The following is a 16379-nucleotide window of genomic DNA, read 5'->3' as shown; positions in this document are numbered from 1 at the left end:
CCTGTTTTTCTCCATCCTGAATTCCTCTCATGGTGCACCACTGGGGGCAGCAAGAGTGGCTGATGGCTTTATGGCCACATCCTTTGTTTACTAAAATGTCAGGCAACATTCTTTATCCACACTGTCAACATCTCACCATCTTCTCTTGATTCCATCTCCTCTCCACACCTCAATACACTACTTAGGCCACACTTAATATTGTCATAAGCCAAGTAAGACCTCAAATAAGAATACTGAAAACACGATTAAAACAAGCAAACAAACAGAAACTAAAGCCAGTAAATTTTTTGATAATGGTTCCTTTATTTGTGTCTCCTTCGCTGCAAGATAAACTTCTTGCGGGCAAACACATACGTTTAATAAAATTCTGGGCAGTTTCTAAGCCAAATGGAGTCTGCCACTGGATGTGCTCAATGAATTATCTGTCGAAAATACCATAATAGCAAGTGATTTCCAAATGTAACAGATGGTTTGGTTATCTGGGTAAGCTAATCTTTCCTTCTCTTTTGACACCAAGCCCCTTTGTCGGGTCTCAGTAATGCGCCTCACTGGGTGGGAAAGCAAGCAGCAGGGTGGCGCTGTGTTTTTATCCTGATCTAATCGTCCCAAGTATCTAGTTTTAGTTTTGTTAAGATTCTAAGTCAAGATTAACTTTACATTCGCAAACGGCGCGCCTGGAACGCCTAGAATCTGACAAGCGAAACCGGCTACAAACAGAGGCGGGGGACCAGTCGCCCGCACGAACCTCCCTGCAGCCGCCTATGCGCATCACCGCACAGTTGGGAACAATAAAGTTGAGCGTGTTCAAACGGGTCCTTCATCCAGGGCCTCTCGGACAAGCCTGTAAAATAAGACTCCTAGAAACTCCCTACTGCTTTCAAGTCTTCTCCGTGTGTTTTCGGTAGTTTTTTTTTCCTCACTCGCCATACAAAACTCCTGAGGGGAACGGCACGGGCTAGGCCGGCTTGGGGAGCATTTCTGGGGGAAGCTGGCCCGGCGATCGCCGCGGGCAGCCTCGGGGAGGCCCTCGGTTCACGTGAAGCCCAGACAGCGGCGACGGAAGCAGAAGCGATGAAGCCCAGGCCCGCGAGGTTTGTGGATAATAAGCTGAAGCAGCGCGTCACCCAGGTGTGTATCCCGAACGGCCAGGCCTCACAGTGGTGCGCGTTCGGTGCCCAGGGTCACCGCAGGCCCCTTCTCGGGGGGCTCCCAGCTCGAACCCGACTAGCCGCCTGCTCCAGTTAGGGTGCGGGCATGGGGCTGTTGACAACTCCACTTCTTTGCGAGCGGTTCCAGGCCTTCCCTTCTCACTGTGGGGCGGGGTTTCACGGAGCAGCCCGAGACCGTGGGAGGCTGCGGCTTGATGGGGTCCTGCCCGGATCTGCTTGACCTCAGTGCAGATCAGCAAGGAGAGTGCAGATGGCCTTTGAGTTTAAATCTTCCTGTCTTGTGAAGTGGGGACGGAAACATTCTTCGAAAGCCCATGTGGACGAATCGCTTTGGGGGCCATAAAGAATACGTTAATTTCCATTCTCAGGAAACTTGGGGTCAGGTTGGGACGCAGTAAAAAGAGATACTCTGGATCTGACTTTATAATGGGCACTTTACCTACGGTTTTTTTCATTTTCATAATCACCAGTGGAATGCATTGTGTGGTAAATGTCTTGGAATGGTACAGTCAGCACGCAATCTTAGTTAGAAAGAGACACAGATACTTTAAGAGCTATATACTCTCGTTGTGTCTCTTTTACTTTTCCGGCCACTGTACAGTTTCCTTTTTGGATCTGTCTCCTCCTACCATCTGTTGGAAGTGCCTTTGAGCCCCTGTGCTCTTACCTTCTCTTTCATTATCCTCGTACTTCTCTCTTATCCGTCCACACTTCTAGGTGATCTCATGCAGTCTAGTACCTTTAAATGCTATTTACACATTCATGACTTCTGAATTTATATTATAATCCAATGCAGATTTTTATCTTGAATTCCAGATTCATATATGCAGCTGCCTACTCAACATCTTCTCTTGAGTGTCTGATCGATATTTCAACTTAACGTATCCAAACTAAACTTTTGATATTCTCCTCCAAACCTCTCCTTTCTTAGTGTTCTTTATTTCAGTATATAACATCCATTTGTTAAGGCCAAAAACCTTAAGACTCATTCTGACTTTTGCTTCCTGTAACCAATTAATCAGCAACCTATTAGGCTTTACCTTCAAAATATACTTCAAACCTAACCACTTTTTATCATCTCCTCCAACATCCTAGTCCAAACCACACTCCCTATTAGAGTATTGCAGTAGCCTCCTAATTGATCTCCCTGATTCTGGTTTTACTTAAAGTCTGTTCCCCATAGAGCAGCCAGGGATATCCTTTTAGAGGGAAAATTGGAGTTTGCCAGGGCCCTGCTCAAAACCCTTCAGTGGACTTTCGGACATTTGGAGTAAAATCCATCCTAAATAGCCCTATGTACTTTGCCCCTGTCTACCTTTTTGTCCCTTTTGCTCTCTCCCTTGATTACACTGTCCTATATACACGGACCTTCTCAGACATGCCAAGCACAGGACTTTTGCTGTTGCAGTTCACTCAGTCTCAAAGACTCTTCCTCTGGATGTTTGCACAACTTGCTCCCTCACTTTATTCAGGTCTCTGAGCAGTGACTCCTAATGGCTAAATCCAGTGGCCTCTTCTCAGTCCTTGCCACACTTGACTGCTCTTCAGCATTTGACATTAGCAGTTTTCCTCTCTTGCTTTTACTTTGGTTCATTATAAAAGTAATAGGTTCTTATGGTTTAAAATAAAAGGAACTGGAGGGTATAAAATGAAAAGAAAGAATTCCTTTCATCTCCACTCCATTTCTCCACAGGTAATCAGGGAGAGTTTCTATTGTATCTTTCTTAAAATTTTGTATGCATATATGCACTTATAGATGTATTAATTATTTTTAATCACACACATGGGCTCATCTGCATCTATTCTGCTGCTTGCTTGTTTCACTTAGCAGTATGTTTTAGACATCTTCCCACAAGTAGTACACTTGCCTCCTTTTAACTAGCATATTAGTTATCTATTGCTGTATAACAAATGACTCTTAAGACTTAGCAGATTAAAGTGGTTTTAGTTCTGTTGCGTTTTGATTTGCAGTGGGTATGAGATATACATGTATATGTATAATTCAAGATTAACTGTGGTAAATGACAGCATGTTATAGGAGTTCAGAGAAGGGGAAGATTAACTAGAACGGTCCAGCTTTGGATACCTAGTCTCTTGTCATTGGAGGCATTTATGCAGAGACTGTTCTTATGTGTTAGGGATCCTTGAGAAGAAATTGCTGTATGAAATGGGGAACCTAGACTGGATAACTAGCAAGTAGTGAAACTTGGGAGTTGATGGTTAGACATTCCAGGTTTGAAATCTTGCCGTGTAACTTAGGTGCACCAGCAAGTAACTAACCTTTTAAAGCCTCTTATAAAATGGGGGGAGATTGACATCTACCTCATAGCATTGTGAGTACTAAAAGAGATAATGTGTAAAAGGCCCCTAGAACAGGTTTACCAGGCCCTTAGTTTCTTAGTAATTTTTTTCATGATGCTCCTAGGCCCAAAGTAATACCTAATGGGTTTGTTTATTAAGTAGTTAGGTTCAAGCAACTTAATAACTATTTAGTCCAAATAACTTATTAGCTTTTTGAACAAATAATACAAAAAGTGCAAGGAAAGTTAATGCATTTGTATTTCATTCTTAAAATAACCACAGTTATTTACTAGTGGGATTTGTGAGTCCATTGGGCACGGCACAACTTCTCATACCTTGCGATCAGATTGACACTGCTCCTCTCATTTTGTGTTCCACCTTGATTTTTTCTTTTCTTTTTTAAAATTAATTAATTAATTAATTAATTAATTTACTTTTGGCTGCTTTGGGTCTTTGTTGCTGCGCGCGGGCTTTCTCTAGTTGCGGCGAGCGGGGGCCACTCTTTGTTGCGGTGCGTGGGCTTCTCATTGCGGTGGCTTCTCTTGTTGCGGAGCGCGGCCACCTTGATTTTTATTACAGCAAATGCTTAAAAAGCCAGTTTTGCAAAGATACGACATCATCAAAAGGTGATTTAATATTGCAGCTGTGAATTGTCTCAGGCTGGTACAGTGGACCCTGGAACAATCCGGGGGTGTGGTGCTGACCACCTCCCCCCCACCCCTACTCAGTTGAAAATCTGTGTATAACTGTACAGTTGGCCCTCCATGTGTGGTTCTGCGTTGGCATATTCAACCAGCCCTGGGTCACCCAGTACTGTAATACGTATTTATTGAAAAAAATCTGCTGTAAGTGGACTGGTGCAGTTCAAATCCGTGCTGTTCAAGGGGCAACTGTAGTTCCTGCACTGTTGGACAGATACCGAATATTACTGTGTTCCCTCAAATTTAAAATATCCCTCGGTGCTCTCACAAGTTGAGTGCTTTGTTCTGGTATATTTGGGAACCTAGGGTGTAAGAAGCCCTCACCTACTTACTGCCTTATAGCTATCCTAGTTATTGTTGTTGTGTTGTCATAGTGATTAATAATGTTAATTAAATTCTTTGATTCAGATTTGATAATTATTTGGTGATTTTTATTTATATTTCCAGTATACTTCATTAATGGAGAGTTTAACGTATGACATGTTTGAGTAGCTCAGTCGCTTACTTGTCGATTAAAATCACTGAGTTTGAACTATTGTTTTGTATTTATCACGTTTTCTGTTTTAGTACCTCACCAGTGACAGATGTGGCAAATACGTGGACACTGGAGTCTTAGCATCCGATTTACAAAGAATGTACAGGTAAAGAAATGTAGTCTCCAGATTCTTGCTTTTCTTTCCTACCATTTTTAAAGTTTACATCCTGTCTAAATTTCCAACTGATATTAATAGCCGCTGGTATTAGTTCACCAGTCCATACCTTTAGAATTCTGTTTACCTATACAAACATTTATCAAGCACTTGTGATATGTAAGGAGCCGTCCTTGTTGCTAAGGAAAATGGCTGCTTCTTATGTTTTAGCACCCGACTCTCTGGTCAGGAGTATTACTGCTTTTCCTGCTTCATTAAAAAATTAAAACCATTAGGCATGATCTCCCTCAGTCTCCTGACTATCTAAAAATGTGTCGCTCGAGTAGTCTTTCCACTGAAGATTAAATCCTCCTTTTGTGCCTCTAATCCCACTTCTGCTGTGTTGCCTCTCTAATTGTCTCTGCTTTGTGTAACTCACTGTTTCTATTTTCTTGACTTCCTTAGTCTGTATATTAGTTTGCTAAGGCTGCTATAAGAAAGTATCACAGAGTAGGTGGCTTGAACAACAGAAATTTTATTCCCTAATGTTGTGGAGGCTCCAAGTCCATGATCTAGGCATTGTCAGGGTTGGTTTCTTTTGAGCTCTCTCCCTGGCTTACAGAAGGCTGTCTTCTCCCTGTGTCTTTACATGGTCTTTCCTCTGTGTGTGTCTGTATCCTAATCTCTTATTCTTATAAAGACATCAGTCATGTTGCATTAGGGCCCACCCATATGACTTCATTTTACCTTATTTACCTCTTAAAAGGCCATGTCTCCAAATGCAGTCACATCCTGCAGTACTGGGGGTTAGGACTTAAACATATGAATTTTGGAGGGACACAGTTCAGCCCATAACACTCTGCCCTCTTGCCCCCCAAATTCATGTCTTTATTGTTTGCAAATATACGCCTTCCATCCCAGCGGCCCTGGAAGTCTTAACCAATTTCAACATCAACTCTAAATCCACAGTCTCATCTGAATATCATCTAACTCAGGTATGAGTGTGGCTGGAAGTATGATTCCTCCTGAGGCGAAATTCCTCTCCAGCTGTGAACTTGTGAAGTCAGACAACAAGTTATCTGTTCCCAAAATATGATGATGGGACAGGCATACGATAGACATTCTCATTCCAGAGCGGGGAAATAGGGAAGAAGAAAGGGGTCATGGTCTCAAGGAAGTCCGAAACCTAGCAGGGGAAATTCCACTAGACTTTAAGAATAATCCTCTTTGACTCAGTGCTCTATCCTGTGGGCTCACTGGGATGACTGCCCTGCCGTTTGGAACCGAGTGGGAGACAGTGCCTCTCCCTGGACCTGTGTCCCCTGGGCGCATGGTATCAGTGGCAGCCCTGCCACCTTCGGAGCCTCCTTTGTAGTCGTTCTTTCCTTTTTTTGAAGGATAAATGTGTTCGCAGCTGCATTCCTCTTTTGGCCTGCCCTGTGGAATCCAAGAAGTCCAATGGCCTTCCTTCATTTCATCCTTTCTCTGTCTTCTTCAGTACAAGCTGGCAATGTTGCTGCTGCTCTAACCCTATTTCTAATCAGGAAAAATTACAATTGTAAAAGTATAAACTCAGAAGTTGTTTGAAAATAGGTTTATGGTCAGTGTGAATACAGTGACATATATTTATGCAAATTTATGTTCTCAATTTAGATTGAGCTTAATGGGAAAATATTGGTGGAGACCACTGTACTAAACTTCTGGTTATGTTTTTCAGTATAGACTATGGTCGAAGAAAAAGAAATGCTTTTAGGATTCAGGTAGAAAAAGGTGAGTCTTTTAGTGTTAGAGCTGCATTATTAATAAAGTCATAGAAAGAATTGTTTTAGCTCATGGCATTTTTCTTTTCGTTTCAGTATTTAGCATAATTAGTAGTGAGAAGGAACTTAAGGATCTACCGGAATTAGAAGATGAACATCTGGCTAAAAGAGCAAGACACGGTGAAGAGGATAATGAGTAAGGATTATAGAACGGAGGGTTTTTTCCTAAAACATGAACCTGATCACGTTACCTTCCTACTTGTAAAACTTCAGTGGCTCTTCATTGCCAGTGAGGCCCAGCATAATGTGCTTACCTCACCTCTCCAGACTTTTACCTCAGACTACTGAATACTCACTGTTCCCCAGAGAGGTCATCTGCTTTCTTTGTGCCTTTGTGTGGGTGGTTTTCTTTTTTCTTTTTTTTTTTTTTTTTTTTTTTTTTTGTCATCTAAAGCTTCTGTTTCCTTACTTATTTTCATTTTGGATGATCTGTCCATTGGTGTAAGTGAGGTGTTAAAGTCCCCCACTATTATTGTGTTACTGTCGATTTCCTCTTTTATAGCTGTTAGCAGTTGCCTTATGTATTGAGGTGCTCCTATGTTGGGTGCATATATATTTATAATTGTTATATCTTCTTCTTGGATTGATCCCTTGATCATTATGTAGTGTCCTTCCTTGTCTCTTGTAACATTCTTTATTTTAAAGTCTATTTTATCTGATATGAGTATAGCTACTCCAGCTTTCTTTTGATTTCCATTTGCATGGAATATCTTTTTCCATCCCCTCACTTTCAGTCTGTATGTGTCCCTAGGTCTGAAGTGGGTCTCTTGTAGACAGCATATATATAGGTCTTGTTTTTGTATCCATTCAGCAAGCCTGTGTCTTTTGGTTGGAGCATTTAATCCATTCACATTTAAGGTAATTATTGACATGTATGTTCCTATGACCATTTTCTTAATTGTTTTGGGTTTGTTTTTGTAGGTCCTTTTCTTCTCTTGTGTTTCCCACTTAGAGAAGTTCCTTTAGCATTTGTTGTAGAGCTGGTTTGGTGGTGCTGAATTCTCTTAGCTTTTGCTTGTCTGTAAAGCTTTTGATTTCTCCATCAAATCTAAATGAGATCCTTGCTGGGTAGAGTAATCTTGGTTGTAGGTTCTTCCCTTTCATCACTTTAAGTATATCATGCCACTCCCTTCTGGCTTGTAGAGTTTCTGCTGAGAAATCAGCTGTTAACCTTATGGGAGTTCCCTTGTATGTTATTTGTCGTTTTGCCCTTGCTGCTTTCAATAATTTTTCTTTGTCTTTCATTTTTGTCAATTTGATTACTATGTGTCTTGGCATGTTTCTCCTTGGGTTTATCCTGCCTAGGACTCTCTGTGCTTCCTGGACTTGGGTGGCTATTTCCTTTCCCATGTTAGGGAAGTTTTCAACTATAATCTCTTCAAATATTTTCTCTGATCCTTTCTCTCTCTCTTCTCCTTCTGGGACCCCTATAATGCGAATGTTGTTGTGTTTAATGTCCCAGAGGTCTCTTAGGCTGTCTTCATTTCTTTTCATTCTTTTTTCTTTAGTCTGTTCCGCAGCAGTGAATTCCACCATTCTGTCTTCCAGGTCACTTATCCGTTCTTCTGCCTCAGTTATTCTGCTATTGATTCCTTCTAGTGTAGTTTTCATTTCAGTTATTGTATTGGTCATCTCTGTTTGTTTGTTCTTTAATTCTTCTAGGTCTTTGTTAATCATTTCTTGCATCTTCTCAATCTTTGCCTCCATTCTTATTCCGAGGTCCTGGATGATCTTCACTATCATTATTCTGAATTCTTTTTCTGGAAGGTTACCTATCTCCACTTCATTTAGTTGTTTTCCTAGGGTTTTTTCATGTTCCTTCATCTGGTATATAGCCCTCTGCCTTTTCATCTTGTCTATCTTTCTGTAAATGTGGTTTTTGTTCCACAGGCTGCAGGATTGTAGTTTTTCTTGCTTCTGCTGTCTGCCCTCTGGTGGTTGAGGCTATCTAAGAGGCTTGATGGGACGCTCTGGTCGTGTGGGTGGTTTTCTGTAGCTGGAGTGTTCATTACCCCTTTATGAACTTTCATTCAGCCTTCAAGAGTTAGCTTTCTTTTTTTGGGGGGGGGGGGCAGTTATAACATCTTTATTGGAGTATAATTGCTTTACAATGGTGTGTTAGTTTCTGCAAGAGTCAGCTTTCAAAAGGCTATGTTATTGCCTTTTCACGCCTTTTTGGACTCCTCCTTTCTCAGCATTTCCTTAACTCCTAGTTATAGGTATTTAGTGTAGCACTTCTATCATATGATATTGAGAGTATTTGTTTACGTGTTTGCATTACTAACAGAACTGTCTCATTAGCTATGTTTTTCTCTGCCCTAATACAATGCCACGTACATAAAAAGGTGCCAATTAATTTTGTGTTTAAGAAGTAATATTGTTGAGTTTTTTTTGACTGTATTGCAGTAAAATTGACATACAGTAAGCTGTACTTTTTTTTTAAGTTCCTTTACTCTTTTTTTTTTAATTAATTGATTTATTTATTTTTGGCTGCACTGGGTCTTAGTTGCTGTGCGCGGGCTTTCTCTAGTTGAGGCGAGCAGGGGCTACTCTTTGTTGCAGTGTGCGGGCTTCTCATTGCGGTGGCTTCTGTTGTTGCGGAGCACAGGCTCTAGGCCCGCGGGCTTCAGTAGTTGTGGCTCACGGGCTCTAGAGCGCAGGCTCAGTAGTTGTGGTGCACGGGGTTAGTTGCTCCGAGGCATGTGGGATCTTCCCGGACCAGGCCTCGAACCCGTGTCCCCTGCATTGGCAGGCGGATTCTTAACCACTGCACCACTAGGGAAGTCCTAAGCTGTACATTTTTAAAGTGTACAATTTGTTGGGTTTTGACATATGTATATACTCATTAAACCGTCACCATAAGCAAGTTACTGAACATATCCAACCTCACAGGTTTTTTTTTCCCACTTGCAATTTGTTTCTCCTTGCATCCCTGTTCCGAGACAGCCGTTGATTTGCTTTCTGTCACTATATGTTTACGTTTTCTAGAATTTTATATAAATGAAATCATAGAGTATGTACTTTAAAAATTTGGATTCTTTCAGGATAATGATTTAGAGGTTTATCAATGTTGTGTGTATCAATATTTCATTGCTTTTTATTGCTCTGTATGTATGTATATGCCACTATTTTTTTATCCATCTACCTGCTGTTGGACAGTTGGGTTGTTTCCACTTTTTGGTTATTACAAATAAAGCTGCTGTGATAACTTATGTCCAGGAATTTGTGTGGAAAGTGTTTTCATTTCCCTGGGTAAATACCTGAGAGTGGAATAGCTGAGTCACCTGGTAACTGCATATTTAACTTTATAAGAAACTGCCAGACTGTTTTCCAAAGTGTTTGTGCCATTTTACCTTTATATCAGCAGTATGTGAGAGTTCCACTAGTTCCACATATTACCAACATTTGGTATGGTCAGTTTTTAACTTTAGATAGTCTGTAAGTATGATGTTAGCTGTAGGTTTTTTTAATAGGTGCCCTTTATCAGATTGAGAAAGTTTCCTAATATTCCTAGTTTGTTGAGAGTTTTTATCGTGAATGGGTATAACATTTGTCTAATGCTTTTTATGCAGGTATTGAAAGATTTTATTATTGGCTTTCTCCCCTTATTAATTTGGTGTATTACATTGATTTTTGAGTGTTAAGCCAGTCTTGCATTCTTGGGATAAACCCTACTTGGTTCTAATATAGTATTCTTATTACATATTTAAATTTTTTTAAATAAATTTATTTATTTATTTTTTGGCTGCATTGGGTCTTCGTTGCTGTGTGTGGGCTTTCTCTAGTTGCGGCAGGCAGGGCCTACTCTTTGTCGTGGTGCACGTGCTTCTCATCGTGGTGGCTTCTCTTATTGCGGAGCATGGGCTCTAGGCGCACGGGCTTCAGCAGTTGTGGCATGCGGGCTCAGTAGTTGTGGCGCAGGGGCTTAGTTGTTCCACGGCATGTGGGATCTTCCCAGACCAGGGATCAAATCCGGGCCCCCTGCATTGGGAGCGTGAAGTCTTATCCACTGCGCCACCAGGGAAGTCCCGATTTTTGCCAGTTTTATAGGCAAAAAAATTGATTGTATTATTTTTATTTGTAATTTTTTGAAAACTAGTGAGGTTAAGTTTTTTGATTGTTTCATGTTTCCTTTGTGAATTTCTTGTTTATGGGTTTCATCTCTCATTTGAGAGCTATTTGAATTTTCCTTATTAGTTGTCAGAGCTCTTTGTATAAAATAGCACCTCTTTTTATATGTATTACAAATGCTTGTCACAGTTTGCCATTTGCCTTTTATTTTTGTTTATGGCATCTTTTAATTAGAGGAGTTTTGCATCTTTACCTAGTCAAGTCTTTCTACCTGTTTCTTTATGGTTTATGCTGATATACTTAGAAAGACCTCTATCACAAGAGTGTATAGAATAATTACCTATACATTTTTCTTGTGTCTTTATGGTATTTCATTTAACTCTTTATAATTAATTTTGTTAACTGATAATTAATTTTGTTTGTAGGGCATGAATTGTAGGGCAAAACAGTTTTTTTCCAAGTATTTGAATAATCCACCTTTTTTAACTTGATTAGAAATGCCCCAGATTATACTAGTCGAATTTAATGAATAACAAAAGAATTCATGTCTTAATTATAAAGGTGGATGTAGAATTTATATAAATCTTTTTACTTAGGAAAAGCCCATTGTTTATTTTCTAAAGAAACTGTATTAAATAGTAAGAGTCCTGTAGTTACTTGAAGCTATTAGATATCAGCTGTCAGTTATAATGAACTGAGATTGCAACTTCAGTTTGTAGTTACTAGGATTTATACTTGTTTTTGGCCCTATTATATGAAAAACTCTTTGTACTTTCATTTCTCATGAATGGACTTGGAAAAGTTGCATTTGGTTACATGGCTTGATCCTGTTGAATTTGTTACTCAAACTGCTTTATCATGGCTTGCTGGAATATTTCTTCTACTGGCATCTCACGTTCCTAAATGAGACCCTTGGATCTGATGGGAATTTGTATGTCACTTTGCTAGAATAAAGATAACCACAATTTATTAAGCATTTACTATGTGCTAAGGACTTTGTAAGCTTTCATTTAATCCTCTGTTAAGCCAGTGAGATAGACATTATTTATTATCTCCATTTTATAGATAAGGAAGCTGAGGCTCAGAGAGGTTAAGTAGAAGCTAGTAACTGGTAAAGCTGGATTTTGAATCCAGATTTCTCTAATTCCAAAGCCTGGACTCTCACTACCATAGTATTTTGCCTCAGTATATTTTCTTGTTTTGGGAAGTAATTATTTTAGGATGTGGGAGAAAAGCCTTTACAACGTTTCTTTTCTTCTTTTTACTGAGGTATACTGAAAGCTATTCTGATGATGGTTCAAATATGGAAGATTACCCAGATCCACAGGTAAGTCAGATATTTAATGGACCAACTTTGATTTTTAAAAAATCATTATGAATCCTTCTTAGAAAAGATCAATAAAAATAGAATAAGAGACTTTGAACATCTTCATCAGTAAATAATTGAATATTTCTGTGTACAGCCTTGATGAACCCTTGGATTGGCCATCCTTCCAGTATTTGTGTGTATAGCCTATTATATAGTGGAAAGAAGGGAAGAGAATGGCCAGAAATATGGGCAGACAAGAAAAGAAAGGGCAATTAATAGTAAAAATGGAGAAAAGAATACCTTTTCTGCCAAAGAGCTGGCATTGCCAATAAATAGGCTTGGATTAAAGGGAAGTATGGGAATAATATGTGAAATTATTTATAATTTTCTTTTTTTTTTCCATTGATAATTCAGCTTTTGAATTTATTAACAAAGTCATGATGATACTGTTATATTTGATCCAGTTTTGAATTGATATTTATCCAACTCATTTTCATACTTCTATTATATTTTTTAAAAACAACCATTCTTATTTGGTTTTACTTAACTGCGAATTATGAATTTGTACATTAACTTGGAGTGGAGGGAGTACATCTTTTTGAATAGTAAATGTTTGTGAATTATCCAATTGTAAACACCTGTATTTTCTGACTGTAGTTGTTTTGAGAAGAGGTGTTGAGAGGAAAATGTAGAAAGCTTCTTAATATAGGTAATCAAACTTTCATGAGGACCTATTGAGTAATTTATGCTAAAATCATGTTTCTACAGTCAGCAAATCAGATGAACAGTTCCCTGCTCTCCTTATATCGGAAAGGAAATCCTGATTCTGTTTCAAGTACTCCTGAGGTGGAGCAAAGAGAAACCACCATTTCAACACCACGGATAACTTCCAAAACAGGCCCCATTCCTTTGAAGACCCCTGCCAGAGGTTCTGAAGGAGGATGGTTTATTGACAAAACCCCGGGTGGGAAGAAAGACAGTTTTTTCTCAGACCTATCAGATGAGAAAAGTAGTGATAAGAAGCCGATCTCTGAGATAGAGGTATTTTTACAGTGGAATTTTAGCCCCATGTAGTTGGAGTACATTGCACCCTTTTCATTGAACGTAATATCAGGCAGATTCTTGTGTTTTGTAAAAGACTTAGGAACTTTGAGATACATGTAGAATTTGATCACTTCCCACTACCGTCATCATTTTCATCCTAGTCCAAGCCTCTACTCTTTCTTTCCTTAACTATTGAAATAACCTTCCAACTGGAGTCTGCTTCCATTCTTGTTCCCCTAGTTTATTCTTCACACAGAGATAACTTTTTTACAAGTTAAGTCCGATCATTGTCATTCTTTTATTAAAAACTCTCCAGTGGCTTCATTCATTCTACAGTCAGAGATCTTGTACTTGCCAGGAAAGCCCTGTATGATTTGGCTGCCCTGCTGCCCTCCTCCCTCACCTCCCAGCTTTGCTTCAGCCACAGCTGGGCTGTTTCTAGAATATACCAACCAGGGGACTTCCCTGGTGGCGCAGTGGTTAAGAATCTGCCTGCCAATGCAGGGGACACGGGTTCGAGCCCTGCTCTGGGAAGATCCCACATGCCACGGAGCAGCTAAGCCCGTGCGCCACAACTACTGAGCTTGTGCTCTAGAGCCCACAAGCCACAACTACTGAAGCCCGTGTGCCTAGAGCCTGTGCTCTGCAACAGGAGAAGCCACCACAATGAGAAGCCCGCAACAAAGAGTAGCCCCCGCTCGCCACAGCTAGAGAAAGCCCGCGCACGGCGACAAAGACCCAACGCAGCCATAAATAAATAAATAAATACATTTATTTTTTAAAAAAAAAAGAAATATACCAAACCTTCTCTCACTTGGGGCATTCATACTTGTACTTTCTGTTTAGAACATCTTTCCTGAGATTCCTGTGGCTCACTCCATCATTTCTTCACATCTCTTTTCACATGTAGTCTTCGCAGGAAGGCCTTCCCTGACATGTAAACTAGCACATCACTGGATACTCTGTTTCCTAACCGTGCTTTCTTTCTTTTTTTTTTTTTTTAAGTACTTAAAAAATTACTTATTAATCCCTTGAGGGATCTGACATAAATGGATACACTATGAAAACGGACAAAATAAGTAGACACTTTTTTTTATCTTTTTAAATTGAAATATACCATATATAAAGAAAAGTAAAGCTTGATGGATTATCACAAAGTGAGCACAATTGGACTTCATTCTTTTTTTTTTTTTTTTTTTTTATTTTGGCTGCGCCGGGTCTTAGTTACAGCATGTGGGATCTTTAGTTGTGGCATGCAGACTTCTTAGTTGCGGCATGCAGACTCTTAGTTGCGGTATGCATGCGGGATCTAGTTCCCCGACCAGGGATTGAACCCGGGCTGCCTGCACTTGGAGCGTGGAGTCTTACCCACTGGACCACCAGGGAAGTACCCTGGACATCATTCCTACCTGATTCTTTTAATGCATGGCAGAGAGGGGGTTTAAGGTAATCTGTCTCCCAGTAGAGTGGCTGGCTGTGCTCTGGGGCTTGCTGTCCAGTGTGGGAGATGTTAGCTACATGTGGCTGTTGAGCCTTTGAAATGCGGTTAGTGCAATTGAGGAGCTGAGTTTTTAATTTAGATTTAAAAACTAATAGTTCAGTTATTAGAAAACTTCTAAGTATACTTAGAACAACTTCTACTTTTTCAGCTGTAAATTTTATAAAATCTGAATACAAATCAAGTATTTCCCATGAAAATTTAGTGTCTGACTTGAGATGTGCAGTAAGCATGAAGTATCCATTGGACTTTGACAGCTTACTACAAAAACAATGTAAAACATCTCAATAATTTTTATACTGACTATATGTTGAAATAATAATGTTTTGAATATATTTGGTTAAATAAAATAGATTATTATTTTCCCCCCAAAATTATTTTCCCTTGTTTCTTTTTTCCTTTTTTTTTTTTCTTTTTTCCTTTTTTAAATGTGGCTACTAGAATATTTAAAATTACATATGTGGATGGTATTATATTTCTGTTGGATGATGGCTGCTCTAAGTGGTTTTCAAGCACCAAGCCCTTTGATTTGGCAAAACCTCTCCCCTCCCTTTTGCATTATTAGTGGGCCTTTTCCAAATCTATTTACTTTAATCATTTGTCTCTAAAGAACATTATTATCATTGGCAAGGTCAAGGGAAAAGCTTGATCCTTATGTTGAATTATACTGTTTTATGGCTGTCCGAGCAGCTCTGTCATCATATTTAATTTAGTGATTGATCAGACATCAGATGAACACCAACTATGTAAAACGCTCAGTGAGAAATAAAAGATGAATGTTAGTGTCTTAACTCCAGAACCACACAATTCAGTGACGGAGACACAGACAGGTGAGTCACTCAAATACAAGGCAGACTGTGGCAGGCTGTACTACGGTTGCAAATTCAGTGTTGTGAGTGCGAAGAAGAGATTCTAATTAGAAGAATCTGGAAAGGAGGTTTTCAAATGTTAGGATATAAACTGAGCATTAAGGCTATGGAAAAGGACATCCCCAGCAGAGATCAGCCTTAAGCAAATAGGTTGGGAATAGCTAACAGGTGAAAGTGCTAGGGCAGGAATGATTTTTTTAGTAATGCCCATCGTTTAAAAAAAATATTGGCATTATAATTTCAAGCATGGCACATTTAAATTTCCTTCTCCTCCCCCACCCCACCCCCAGAATTCAAAAGATTCTTCTCTTCTGGAGAGTAATAAAAAAAGAAAAGGCAGGCTAAACGGCAAAAGAGGCAAAAGGAAGAAAGAAGATCTTCAGGAAGTAGATGGAGAAATAGAGGCTGTCCTGCAAAAGAGAGGTGAGACGCTCGTCTTGTGGCTGGCGGCAGCTGTGTTTGCTCTGAGAGAGGCATCACGATTCCAAGCTGTTTTGCATGGGGGACCTTCTGTGTGCAGAGACATTTACTAGAATTGTTTAAAGATTATTCAATATAGTTCTGATTTGCTACTGAATCACTAATCCTTTCACGTCCTTTTTTGTTTACCAGCTAAAGCCAGGGGGCTAGAATTGCAGATCTCCGAGGTGAAGTTTGAAGATGTTGGAGGCAATGATACGACATTAAAAGTTAGTTCAAATTCAGAATTTCTACCTTAGATGGATATGGCCAATCAGTTATTCAAACAGAGCCTTTCTCTTTTTATCTAATAGGAACTGAGTATAGAAAAGGAAGCCAGGAAGGTGAGAAGGGCAAGCCTGGCTGTACCTTTCAGGGTAGTGAGGGATAAAAGAAACATGTCTTCAACTTTTTTCACCATTTTAATTATAGTGTACATAAGATACATGCTTTATAAGGAGTATTACTTTAACAGTTGTAATGGTTACTATTTTTTGGTGTTTGTTTCA

General features: G+C 39.6%; 1 protein-coding gene across 10 annotated transcripts in view; it reads left to right on the top strand.

The window, feature by feature from the left end:
• The first annotated feature begins 815 nt into the window (after positions 1-815).
• NVL (nuclear VCP like) overlaps positions 816-16379 on the top strand; it is a 105534-nt gene continuing 89970 nt past the window's right edge. For 9 of the 10 annotated variants that reach the window (XM_082389831.1, XM_082389828.1, XM_082389826.1 and 6 more), the window contains exons 1-8: positions 816-1128; positions 4739-4812; positions 6518-6570; positions 6657-6756; positions 11961-12018; positions 12769-13041; positions 15702-15834; positions 16024-16100. In XM_082389831.1, coding sequence (XP_082245957.1) covers positions 1072-1128; positions 4739-4812; positions 6518-6570; positions 6657-6756; positions 11961-12018; positions 12769-13041; positions 15702-15834; positions 16024-16100 — 825 coding nt within the window. In that variant the 5' untranslated portion in view covers positions 816-1071. The remainder of the gene's footprint in view (positions 1129-4738; positions 4813-6517; positions 6571-6656; positions 6757-11960; positions 12019-12768; positions 13042-15701; positions 15835-16023; positions 16101-16379) is intronic. The other variant, XM_082389832.1, reaches the window with a different exon arrangement.

This window comes from Balaenoptera borealis, assembly GCF_965194805.1.
Source record: "Balaenoptera borealis genome assembly, chromosome: 1".
In the NCBI taxonomy this organism is placed as follows: domain Eukaryota; kingdom Metazoa; phylum Chordata; class Mammalia; order Artiodactyla; family Balaenopteridae; genus Balaenoptera; species Balaenoptera borealis.
Note: the sequence above shows the minus strand (reverse complement) of the source record. Positions and strands in the feature narration are given on the sequence as shown.